The sequence below is a fragment of the Crinia signifera genome, chromosome 4 (genome assembly GCF_055691185.1).
Source record: "Crinia signifera chromosome 4, ASM5569118v1, whole genome shotgun sequence".
NCBI classification, from domain to species: domain Eukaryota; kingdom Metazoa; phylum Chordata; class Amphibia; order Anura; family Myobatrachidae; genus Crinia; species Crinia signifera.
Window position 1 is genome coordinate 129,758,607 of NC_139220.1, and position 14,145 is coordinate 129,772,751.

At 43.0% G+C, this 14,145-nt stretch overlaps 1 protein-coding gene across 2 annotated transcripts in view; it reads left to right on the top strand.

Moving 5' to 3' along the window:
- Positions 1-14,145, top strand: part of LOC146074425 (uncharacterized) — a 62,983-nt gene that overhangs the window by 27,215 nt on the left and 21,623 nt on the right. For both annotated transcript variants that reach the window (XR_014473426.1, XM_083182452.1), the window contains exons 2-3: positions 9,298-9,646; positions 11,372-11,530. Coding sequence is in view for 1 of the 2 variants with exons in the window: in XM_083182452.1 (XP_083038578.1) it covers positions 9,527-9,646; positions 11,372-11,530 (279 nt within the window). In the remaining variant the exon portion in view is untranslated. The remainder of the gene's footprint in view (positions 1-9,297; positions 9,647-11,371; positions 11,531-14,145) is intronic.

Below are 14,145 nucleotides of genomic sequence, written 5' to 3' on the forward strand. Positions count from 1 at the left end.
TTAAGAGAAATATAGATCAAAATTCAGAATGAACTGTATGTTTTGAGAAGTATTGGAAGATTTGAATTTCTCTACAATTAGAATATATGAGTAAAATTGTGTTAGATGTATGAGTGTCGTGTTTTCAATAGGTCAGTATGGAAAAACTGTAAATAAGGATCTGAGATAAATGCATGAAATGATCATAACTAGGGCTTTTGGTGCTCAGGGCGAGCTGTGGCGCCATTTTTCATAATCCAAGATAGTCACAGTGAGTCTAATGTGGCTCGATGCTACATCATCCCACCCCTTACACCAGCTAATATTAGCAAACGCTAGGCTGGGTATCACGGCGTACCGATGAACTCAGGCACATATTCATTCTTATTGGTGACCATTCTGATGAAGAATCTGAACCTACCATGGTGCTGGTGCTAGTTTCAATGGTGTGGCCGATGGTTGCATCTCAATGCAGAAAATAATATTTTAAATTCTAAAGATGCTCAAAGCTGGTGTCACAGTCCTAGAACATGCTAAGGCTAACTTGTACCGGACACCAAGGAAAAAGTTGTAGTGATATTTGCATAAGGTTAATAAAACATTCTAGTGTGTCAATAAGGTGGCAGAAAAACAAGGAAAAATATAACATAAGGATTAAAAAAAACCCAATAAAGATCAAAAATTCAAATGTAAAAATAAAAACATACTAAAGAAAAAATTTTATAAAATACCCATCCCCACACGCAAAATGTGGTTTACAAGACTAGATCACTATGGCCCTTATTCTAGCTGATTCGGATGGATGAGTATTTCGGACAAGAACCGGGTGTTCTTAGCCCCGCCTACCGTACGGATTGATCTCACCGTCCGAATGCGGTAAGACGCCGAGCATACGGACCAGGAGTGGATGTTTCATATGAACACCTCCTCCATCTGTGGGAACCTCCCCCATCCTCCGATGGTCACCGACCATCAAATGATGGACCAAGCGGTCAGGCAGCACCGAGTGCTCCAGACCACTCGGACATTTTTCCGTATGAAAGCAGGGATATGGGCAGGCAGCTGACATCCGTCTATGTTAGTTGTCTGCTCCCCACACATGCGTCATGGCCGGATTACGTACGCCCAGCATTTTCATGGGTACGCATATGGTAATGAGCCCAAACAGCCCTTCACGCCCCTCTTCACCCCCTGCTTGGATGGTTCTGTATGATCATTTTCTGCATGGACCTCACTCCGTGTTGGGACGTGCAAGGTGTTCGCACATGCGCAGATACGCCTCTGCACATGCGCAAATACCAAACATCGGCCGTCCGACCGCACACTGGGCCATCCGACTTAATCAGAATAAGGGCCCATATGATTTTGGAAGAGGTCCTATTATCTGCTAAGGATAAGAAAGGCAAATTCAAGGCTATTTGGCTCCCATGGTTTGATTATAAAAGCACAGTGGAATATAAAGACCAAATGACAAAAGTGGTGGAAATCTAACTGACTATACACTACCCAGCGCACATTATATACGTTATTTTGTATCACTTCCTCCCCCCCCCCCAGTAAGTGAAGTCTCACTTTCCTTCCTTCTCCATCCCATTCCTAATGTATCTTTCTCATTGTCCCTTCAACTTTTTCTATTCCTATCCGTTAATGTTTGTTATTAAAAAACATTTTTGGAATTGCAAAGCATATCTATGACCGAGTCTACCCTATGGGTACGATACGCCTTTTCTTCACTCCCAATTTATGATAAGAACCACATACCCATATATTTCAACTCACTTATTGTAGTTCTTTATTGTATGTGATTTGTCTTTGCTTTTCAATAAAAACAGAATAAAAAAAATATATATATACTGGGTGGGTGTGGATCATATTGTCGACCCAACTTAGGTCGACAGTCATTAGGTCGACACCATTGAGTCAACAGACAGCAAGTGCCGGGCGGAAGCACCTTGTGCACCCTCCGTGCACCGTCCCCCCGCTGCCAGGCGTCCGCAGCCCTGATAAAGCTTGGGTGGAGGCACAAGATATTAGCTAAGCAAGTGAACTAAGGGTTACATTTATGTATGAAATAAGAGAGAAAAATAGGTACCAATCATTCAAAGGTGGTTTTATAAAGTCCCCAGAGGTTTGGACAAAAAAGTTTGGGAAACCATGTCTGTTGTAGAGACACAGAGGGGATGTGGCTGCTGGAGAGACATGGAGAGTATGTGGCTGCTGGAGAGACACAGAGGGGATGAAGCTGCTGAAAAGACACAGATGGGATCAGGCTACTAAAGACATAGGAGGGCTGATGTAGATAAGCATGGAAGATGAGGCTGGAGAGATACAGGAGTGAAATGTGTATATTATCCATAACTATTGCGACTAGAAGAAGAGGTGTGTACACATAGGGTTATTTGGCCAGGTGATTTTTACTAGTCAAAATCACTTAGAAGGTTAGCCAGAATTGCCTTGTGTGGACACTGTGGGCGATAGTGATGCGCAGGCCGCAGCATTGCTATCGCCCAGCCAAATTGACTGTGCAGGCAAGTCAGTTTTGACTAGCCACTGCACACTGCGTTTGGATGTACACAGGGGCTGAAGCGGCTGGGGATGGCAGCTGTATCTCCGGCGGCTTCATCTTGATTTTGACTAAGCCAAATAGCTTAGCTAAAATCACCCAGCACAAGCCTGTGTGTTCGCCCCTCAAGGCACATACCAATTCTTTTATTTTTTTATTTATTTTGCTGCTAAATTTATGTTACTATACAGGTGTCCTTCAGTATAGCTTGCTAAGCAGCAGTCACTCACTGCTTAGCAGCAGTTTAACGCCGCCTGCCCGAATGCCCCCCTCCCGTTGAATCCCCTTGATACCATTTGAGGGGCTGTACGGGAACACATTCCCTCACATGCAGCCAAAGGGGACACAAATCATTTGATGGTCAGCGACCATCGAATGATTTCTCTCCACTTCTAAACAGACTTTTATTTATCTTGTCCACCGAAGAGGGGGACAAGAGACTGGGGACTGAAATTATGCCCATAAAACGCTGGACGTTCCCCTGCTTTGGCCCCTGCCCGCCCCCTTCCTTCCCAGGTGAACGCCTTAGGGACTGTGACAGTCGCCAAAGGCCCTATATTCTCAAATTCAGTGGCTCCAAAACGTTGTTCTTAAGGACCACTAACAGTTTACATTTCCCAGATCACCTGTCAGGAGCACTGTGTATCACAAACTGTCACATTTTTTAAATGACCTGGAAATTGTGAACTTTAAGTGCTCTTTGAGGACAGAGTTAGGTAACCACTAATCTATTTGTACCTCTGTTGTATGATGATGACATTAGTTATAGTCCTACTCAAGCAGGATTTATTTATTCAAAAGTCTCCCATTGCAGATAAACACCATACATGTAAGAAAGCACTTATGATACCTGCTAATAATCATGTAGTGATCTGCTCTAGTTCATTACATCCACATAATAATCATCTCCTTTACATTTAAATTGGGTACACACTAATAGATATATCTGCAGATCAGTTGATCTGCAGATATATCTACAGATGGATCAGGCAGCATGTTCTCCATTCCCACTGCCCAATATGTCACTGAACATCACAAGTGGGTGGGCGCATTTGCATGCACCCTCCCAGTGAGCTATCAATCACCGGTGGCTCCTGGGGCGGCTGCACAGGTGGTTGGCAGATCGCCCGTACACACGGCATGATGCGCCTCTGTATCTCTAGATATATTGGGCATGAGCTGTGTTGCAGAGCCGACGCAATATGCATATGCATTGAAATATATCAGCCGTTGAACTGAATGGTCGATATATATATATATATAACAGACTTTTGTTCATTGACATATGTATCATCAGCCCTTCACTGGCCTAAGGGCCCAATTCATGGGTGTACACCACACGGTGGAGGTTGCAACTGGCTTGAGTTTTTACCTTAAGAGAGGATGACCGAGAACAGCGAGGGTCTGCAAGCCGCTGGCACAACATCGGAGAATTTGTCACTCCTAACCCAGGGTGTTTCCCTTACCTTCTCAGCGTCAGAGGCTGACTCAATCCTCTTTGACCAACAGTTCCAGGACGACTTGGAAACATTACCCCTGAATTACCTGTACAGGGACTGGGTAAAATTGAGACAAAAGGAGATTGACTACCTCTATCACGGTATTACACTAAGTGACTATTATAAGGCAAAGCGTATCCCCCATGGGTTCCGTGTTCGGAATTCACCCACAATCGGACGCAACAACTCCTCGTTTTGCAAGCGCTGGATCGCGGTACTTAACAAGTGCAGCTACGATTTATTATTGCTTGTGATAGAGGAGTCATCAAGAGAACTGTCCATTGCCAAAGAGAGAATTGAGACGTTCGAACACCTACATCTTAAAGCCTTCAAGGACGACAAGTCTGAGGACTGGGAAGGCAAACTCAAGAACCAAATAGCCAACTACAAACGTGATCTGATACAATTTAAGAAGGAGAAACTTAATAAGGTCAACGGCGATTACGAGAACAATCGCGTTTACCAGTGGGCCAATAACGAGGGACCACAACGGAACACTAGATTCCGACCCCGCAATTATAGACAGTTGTGGCAATCAGATTCCTCACAGGATCAAGGATCTAACAGCGACTCAGAACAGTCTACAAGAGGGTCAACCAGGCGCAAGCAAATCCCTTTAGGTGGGGAACCGCGCCGGGGCCGAAGCGCCATCGGCAAAGGACCCGACGAGGGGGACAGAGGCAGAGGGAACAAAGGTGGAAAAGGACGCGGCAGAGTGGGTCGCCCTCCACTACATCCCAGGACCTGATTTTCAACTTGTCACATCATCCTCTTACACCAATAGAGGAACAGGTACTTGGACGTGGCTTGTCATTCGTCCCAACTGTACCACTCAATGACATGCAGTGGTCAATTGAGAAATATAAACTCAATCGCCAGTTAAAACTTCATGAGTTTTTTAATGGCACTAAAGCCGTACAAACCACTGCTTCTGAGCCCACTCTACCCCCTAACTTACAAAAACTACAGAAGAGGTCCAAATTTGACCCTGTTTCTAATAACGCTTCCATCAAGACTTTTAATCGACTCCTGAGTCATAGGGTTGGCGATGTTGACACTTCTATTCGACACAACCTCAGCAAGGAAGAGTCTACAGCCCTAAAAGCGCTATCTGGGTACAATGATATAGTTATCCGCCCTGCCGATAAGGGCGGAGCTATAGTCATCCAGGACTTATCAGACTACACCATTGAACTACAGCGCCAACTTGCAGACACAAGTGTTTACAGAGTCCTTTACACAGACCCTACACCTGCGTTCAATAAACAACTTCTGGAGAAACTGACAGTGGCCGCAAACAATAAAGTGATCAGTAAAAATCTCGCAACAGCCCTTTACACCGAATGTCCGACGGTACCTCTATTGTACTCTTTGCCCAAAATTCACAAAACTTTGGACAAACCGCCCGGTAGACCGATAATCTCGGCTCGAGGGGGGATTTTCCACAAGGTATCCACCTATCTTGACTCCGTGTTACAACCGTGTATCGTCAACCATCCCCGACATCTGCTGGACACTACCATGTTCCTTAACAGGCTGCGTGATATTGAAGTGATACCTGCCAACACACTGCTTTGCAGTATGGATATTTCCAGCTTATACACTATCATACCCAATCCTGAAGGGATGGCGGCTGTACGTCGGTTAATTGTGAATAATCCCTATTACATGGGTCCCGAGGCTGATTTCATTATTGATCTGTTGGAAATGGTTTTAACCTGTAATTACTTTATTTTTGACGGCAGGTTTTATCTCCAGACATCTGGCTGTGCGATGGGGTCCTCCGTGGCCCCATCGTACGCCAATGCGTATATGTATGCCATAGAGGATGATCTCTGGTTAAGTGATGTGGCCTTTTCGTCCAATATTGTGTGTTATCAGAGATATATTGATGACGTGTTTATTATGTGGCACGGCTGTGCCGCCTCGCTTGAAAGGTACATCAATGTCCACAACTCCACGGGACATCCCGTACAGCTGACAAACATGATTAACGATTCTTGTGTTAACTACCTTGATGTCTGTGTCAAACTGGTTGATGGCAGAATTGCTACAGAATTATTTTGTAAAGAAACCGATCGCAACACACTGTTGCATGCGGGGAGTTTTCATCCCCCTAAGCTGAAATTTTCATTGCCTTACTCACAGTTTTTGCAGGCTATTAGGATTTGTTCCGACCAGTCCACTGCCATTGCGCATATCGACAGGATGTCGACCAATTTCGTTGACAGGGGGTATCCTCTTGACTTACTGGCCAGAGCTAAAACTAAAGCGCTCCGCACTTCTCGCTTGGATGCCCTTACATCCAGGCCCAAAAAGCAACTTAAAAAGGTTTTACCTTGGGTTAACCATTACAACTTTAATAGTGGGGAGATTGGCACCATTACCCGTGAGCTATGGCCCATTCTGGGCACTGACCCGGATCTCAACCTCAATGAGTCCCGTATCATGTCATGCTATAGTAGGGGGAAGAATATCAGGGATTACGTTATGCGTACTGATATCACTGGCAAGAGAGCTGCCAGTTCTGAACAAACCTCTTCCTTTTTACAACTCAGAAAGGGCTGTTTTCGCTGTCTTAATTGCGCCGTCTGTGGAGCCCTCACGGTTGGCAAGGACTTTCCTCATCCACATACGGGTCACAGGTATGAGATTAGACACAGGGTGACATGTACCACCAGGTACATTGTCTACCTGATCACTTGTACCTGCGGCCTTTGCTATGTAGGAAAGACGAGCGCACTTTGAGGGAACGGATGGCAGCGCACAAGACCTCGATACGGGCAGCGTATTCCAGTAACCATAGCGACCAACCTGTCGCACGCCACTATCTGCTTAACAAACATAGCATTACCCAACTTAAGTACATGATCATTGATCATGAGCCCCTGACAGCGAGGAGAGGTGACAGGGCCCTGCGCCTTCTCCAAAGAGAGGCAAGGTGGATCCATAGGTTAGGGACACTTTCGCCCAAAGGCCTGAATGAATCTGCAGGATTGCACTGCTTCCTATAGTCAGTATCTAGGATTGACTGGGTATGTTCGCACCATTGTTCTCTCATGTTGTTGCTGGCGCCACTGCAGGACGTTCTTCTGTTGTCATGTCATCCTGCTTTATGTATCTGCATTGGGATTGTTATGCGCTTATTGCTACATGTTTATTTTTGCTATCGCCATGCACTGCAACAATTGTTTTACTTTGTTTTTTTCTTGGATTACAGGCTACCATGGTAACCGGCGGGGCGTGATGACGTCACTGATGGGCGCATCAGCTTCAGCGCGGCGGTCTGTGGGTGTCTGCTCACTTGGTGGAGGGTAGATATAAGGTATGTTTGCACTGTTATTTGGTTGTCCTGATGACGATGTAAATACATCGAAAACGTTTGACTAAGTACTTGCGTTTGTGTCATTCATTATATTCGAGTGCCGCCGCTTCTTACCATTGCATACGCAACTCCTGCACGGGGTTGTCCATTGGAAGGCACCGGAGACATTATTGCTTTGAGAGGAGTGCTGCCTTCCCCAGTTCCCTATATATATATATATATATATATATATATATATATATATATATATATATATATTACACAGAAATTACACAGCTCAAGTGTTTGATTTTCACGTAAATATAATCAGATCAGATGTTAATATTATTGAATTTTATCATCTATTAAGGTTAATATAAAAGCTCAGTCTGCTTATTAATAGAAAAACCGGTACTTGTGTATTATCACGGCGCCCGTATTTACTACGTACGCAAACGTAGTGAAATCGCATCACATTGCATGCCGTTATGGTATGGCATGCAATGCGATTTATATGTCATTTTACCATTAAATGGCATTATTCTAGGTTCCATCACACCCGATATCTCATCGCATCGCATGCCATACAATAATGGCATGCAATGTGATTTTTTATCGCATCCTATCTTTTTAATGGATTCACTGACACAGAGCAGTGAATACATTAGATAGGAAAATCGCATCGCATGCCATACAATATGGCATGCAATGCAATGCAATTTCACTACGACTATTGCCGTGAACTGTCTTCCCATACTATTTCCACATGGGAATAGAGTTAAAGTTATCGCTTTAAAAATACACATGTTTTTGTTTTGTTTGTTTTGGATGACTAAATCCCTGAGTCATGTCTTTGCCGCTCGTGACTGATAGTTGTTCATTGGAATAAAAACATGCACTCTAGTTTGTAAACAGGCAAAAAAAAATCTGTTCTTCCACAGTTTTTATTCCTATCTTTAAGGTTATTGTTACAAATAATGGCCCATTTTCAGATTTTGTACGAGATGTAATAGGGTGCGATTTTTTAGCCGCTAAAAAAGTGCAACAAATTGCACGTCACATGAGCAATTTTTCAGCTGAAAATCACACCTGTAATAGGGTGTGATTTTTCTACAACAAGCAACAAGGAATCTCTTGCAATTTCTGGTGCTTTTTATTAATTGGAATGTGCGATTTTTTTTTTTAGTAAAGGTGCCATTTTTTTAGGAATGGGATTGTGCAAATATTTTCATGAAAGTGTGATTTTTAAGTAATGGGAGTGTGCAAAGTCTTTAATAAAAGTAACAAAAAAACATTCCCCCCCCCCCCCCCAAGCATACCCAGGGTCACATATACAGGGATTCAAATGAAGAGGGGATGTGGCTGCTGGAGATACACAGAGGGGAACCAGCACTAGCTACAGCAGCCGGCTGAGTGATGTCACCACCGGGGCAGACTTTCTATATAAGCTCCCCGGGCCAAAAGTTCCCCATGGCTGGTCAGCTGGGGGAGTGGGGACCCCCAATAAAGGAGGTCTCTGGCTTCCCCCACCCAGGGCTAAAGCCCAGGACTGTCCCTGGCACTACTGAGTCGTGAGTGGCGGGCTGAGTGTAAAAAAAAATAGAAATAAAATAACATTGGGTTGTGCTTTTGAACTATAAGTTCCAGCAAGCCTTTCCCACATGCAGGGACTTGTAGAACCGCAAGTCCCAGAATGCATGCCATAAACTAATACTCTGGGACTTGTAGGTTCACAACATGACCAATGCTAAAATAAAAACACGCATACTTACTAAGGACCATTTACCATCAAAGTCGTTAGCACCGGGGAGAGTTATCCTTAACGTCACGTGTGACACCAATCTTGGGGTCACACAAAAGACGATTAAAAAGCACTGGAATCTTATTCAAATGGATCCAGCATTTAACAATGCTATGCAAACTGGATAATTCTTTTGTCACCCACAAAGCAGGAAGAAGATTTACTTGAGACACAGACTGGCCTGTCAACTTGACCACATTGTATATTTTCTCACATGTCCTTGCGGATTTCTATACGTCGGAAAGACGATTCGAACATACAGAGAGAGAGTGGCTCAACACAGGTCATCAATCCGTCTGGCGTATGAAACTGGAGTGACGGATAAGCCTGTAGCCTCTCACTTTTTGAAATGTCAACATCAGATTTCAACATTGAGAGGAATGATTATTGACTGGATCCCACCTCCACCTAGGGGCGGTGATAGAGGACTTACCTTATTAAAAGCCAAAGCACGGTGGATACATAAGCTGGATACCTTAGCACCGAAAGGCCTGAATGAGGTATTTCACCTTTCGATATTTCTATTAAATATTGATTGCTAAATCCGGATCTATTGTTCATCTTTCATGCACACTGAAGAAAAATGAGTGGGATTATGGCATTTCATGTTCTATGAAATAGAGTGAAATGAAAATTAATGGGGTTTTTTGGGGTATTAGTAGCCATTGGTGGCATGTGGCATATGCTCTTTTTAATATTGATATAGTATGATTAATATTTTTGTGTGTACGTGTATATATATAGTCTTTTTGTATAATTCAGTTTGAAGCACATTGCACTTTAGGTGGTGTAGCAGGGTGGACCAATGCAGCTGGTTGCCATGGCTACCTGATGCTTTGCTTAGTTGAACTGATAAAATTTTAGTTATAGAGGCATCACACATTTGTGAGCAATAGCAGAAGCTTAATATAGCCAAACGCTTATAGAAATACGAGTGAGTTGGTATTTACGAGTATATGGTAGCAGGACTTGAGAATGAGGCGCTAGCTATTGCTAGTAACGGTGCTTGGACCGCACGATGCATTCCAGTGATGCATTAAGCACCGGCCTCTTGGTTCAATTTCACATTGGCTGGTCTTATATGTAAATTTCACAGGATGGGCAGCATCATTAATGTGATCAAAGATGCCCGTTAGGTCACCCAACTCCCCCCGCCACACAAACAGCAAATCGTCTATGTAGCGGGTGAAGAAGGGGATGCGTGTGGCAACTTCATCACTGGAAAAGAAAAAATTGTGTTCCACATCGAACATGTAAATGGTCGCGTAGGTGGGGGCCACTGAGGACCCCATAGCCAATGTGAAATTGAATTTCTTGATGTCCTCATTAGGGTAAAAAACTCTGTCATTAATACTTCTGTCTTTATAAAGAAAACAGATAGAAACACCTTTTTACACTGGGATAGTTGCCATCCATACAGTCTTAAAGCTGGACTTCCCTACTCACAAATGTTGAGAATGTTCAGAATCAATAATGACATAACCAGTGCTAGTCATCAGATAGATGAGCTTATTGAGAAGTTTGTGACTAGAGATTACCCACGTGAGGCCTTGGTTGCAACCAAGAATAAGGTATTGGGATTGGATAGGAGACAACTCCTTGACAACAGGGTGGTTAGAACCAATGATGATCGTTTACCTTGGGTCACCCAATATAACACCTCAGCACCCCAGATTAAAGATATCTCTAAACGATTATGGGGCATTGTAAAATCTGATGAGGACCTCAATCTCAGTAACACCTCCCTGATGCCTTGTTATTCCAATCCCCGGAACCTTCGCAGTTGGTTAGTAAAAACAGATGTATTACAACCAGGTTTACCCCCTGTTGGTCATTTCCTCTCCCACAAAAAACATGGATGTTTTAAATGTCCTTGTACCACTTGCAATTTTATGGTACCTGGAGATGTGTTCTGCCACCCCCATTCTGGGACTAAATTCCAGATTCGCCATCATCTCACATGCGAGAGCTCATTTGTGGTATACCTCATCAGTTGCCCCTGTGGACTCTCGTATGTGGGCAAGACCAGCCGTAAGTTCAAGGAAAGAATGACAGCACATAGGTCGGCCATCAGAGCCGCCATTAACAATGATTATAATTCTGGTAATTGTTCGCTCATTTGATGATGACCTGATATGTAAAAATATTACCATATTTATATATTATAATGTTGTATTTATATGTGCAGCTTACTTATCCTTTCTTACACTCTGTTTTGTCTTTAGTGTGTCGTCCCCATGGCAACTGACCAGGAAGAGGACGTGGAGCAGTGTCAGAGCATCTGCGGGCCGGGCCGCGGACGTCATGACGTCATCTTAAAGCGCCACTTCCGGGTTTCAGCGCCGAGGGGACGGGACAACCCAGCGTGGAATGGGGGATATAAGGTAAGCGTGTTTTATGTTTTATTTGTAATCCTGACGAATTCTGAAAAGAATGAAACGTTGATTGGTAATATATACCGCCTCAAGAGTCTTTTTTCAAGCCGCCGCGAGTGCCACGTCTTCTGCACTATTCATCATCCCCTTCCTGACAGGGGCACCGGGCGCAGATATATTTGCTATTGGGAGTGCCGGGCCATTGCAGCTCTATATATATATATATATGTATATTATAGAAGTGCGCATATAAATTCACCAATAATCTACATGACACTATGGGGTGTATTCTTCAATGCCGGGGGCCTGCCAGCTTGCCCTAACAGTATTCAACTGACCACCCTGCATGCGCTGATTCCCCCTCGCTCCGTTTTGGAGTGTGGGGGAATCGCGTATTCGGACACAGAAACAGCAAGACTTGTGGCTAAATGCAGCGGGCTCCCTGAATTAGCCGCAAGCCTTGCTGTTTGGGGGAATCCTCGCTGTCCTCTGACAGCGAGGATGTCTCCGGAACATAGAATAGAGTGAGCGGCTGGTGCGGGGGTTAAACAGTGAGGATCTATTGTTTTCGGCGATCCCCACTGTTTAGTTCCCTCGCCGGTCGCATTGAATACGGGTCATAGAATTCAGACCATAAAAACAGTAGCTTATTTTTAGTTGTCTTCACCAATTATACAGGTAATTCTTCAAAGTTGTAACTTTCATGTTCATAATGCGCAAAATGCAAAATGTAGAAGAATAAATACTGATAACCTTATGCGTTTCGTCCATTAGGACTTCATCAAGGGTGATGTCAGTATATAGAGAAATATACTTCTATAGGCACTTAAGCAAAACAATGCAATTCTTCAGTGTAATTCAGATTTTTTTATGATAAAACTTACTACATACTTTACATATGAATTATAATAAAGAAAAAAAGTATTTAACTATTTATTTTTTGGGGGATATTCAATCATTCCCGATAAGCCGCCACAACCTGTGGCTTATGTTTCTCCTGCATCTGAAAAAGAACAGCTTAATTTTTGGCGAAAATGGGGCTATTTCGCATAAAAACATATAGGTTTCACTGAAACATCAAGGATGTTTCTCCTCCTGTAATTGCATAACTCACAGTTTTCATCTTTGCTACAGTAAGAGGTTTTCCTATTGTAATAATCCATTTTTAAGTGTTTATTTGATATTTGTTTTGCAAAATACTTGTGCATCCATAATTGTAAATAATATGCTTTGTGTTTTTATAGTTCTATAACTATGTTCTGATAATAATAATAATAATACCATAATAAACATGTACGACATATATTCAGTGTACATTTTCTATTCTGATTTACAAAACTGAGAGTTTGCCAAACTATTTTCTAGGAACTTTGCCAGGGGAAGAACAAGCTCTGTTCACATTTTGTGTCATTATGAAAAAAAATAGAAAAAAATAGATGCTGAAAGTAAAAGCCCAAAAATATAATAAAAGACTTGAAATGTTTATGACCGCGTGATTAATTCAACACAATAATACTGGTATTTCTTCATAAAAGAATGAGAACAAAACCATCGTGAATGATTAGAACCGTTTCTTAAACCTACAGTGCTCCAATACTTAAAATCTTGTGCTGTATATCATTAGTTATAAAGGGTTGGGAGTACAAGCTGTAAGTCCATATAATGTACCAGTATGTTTAGTTTGGAGCTTGGAGTGATATTAGTAGTTTGGACAATGCTTCTAAGCAGCAGAAAGCTGACCAGCACCAAGATCTTCACTGCTTTGGGGTCAACAACATCAATTATCTAAAAAAAAAACTACACAAATGCTTTGCATTAAAAACATATAGGGCTTGCACTTAAGGCTTGCACTTAATGCACTGTGCAAAACTCTTTGAATTAAGGTGCCCATACATGGTGCGTTTGCACCGTGCAATGTGATGCACGCTCCTGCTGGCATCTCATCGCACAGTACAAAAAGTATGTGCTGCACATACTTTTTGTACGCCTTCTGATAGCATTGCAAGCAAGTCGCATGCAAAATGCATGCGTTGCGGTGCGATCCAGCCCATAACAGGTGCGATCATCACACTGTGTATGGGCAACTTTAGGACTAAAATGCATAGATCAGCAGAGACCTATGGCCTCAAACAGCTGCTACCAATTTGACATATTCTCTGCTTCCTTATAAAGCAGAAAATAAAGCTGGGAAAACACTGGCAGGTAAATGTGCAGATTAATTGGTACTTGTTTCCTAGCACGGCCACAATCGTGAGTAATCGTGTCCCTTACTTAAGGGACACGATTACCCACGATGGACCCGATTTCTTTTGAAATCAGGTCCATTTTGCCGGCTAGGATAAAATATCGGGGGCATCGCGTCGGTCGGGACCATTAACATTGGTCCCGACGCGACCGACGCGATGCCCCCGATATTTCCATAGACTTCAATGTTAAAAAATATTTTAACATTGAAATCTTGTCGGGAAGGTAAAATATCGGGGGCATCGCGTCGGTCGGGACCATTAACATTGGTCCCGACGCGATGCGACGCGATGCCCCCGATTTTTGCATAGGATTCAATGTTAAAAAAAATTTTAACATTGAAATGGTGTAAAAATGTCAAAAAATGTGAAATGGGTCCA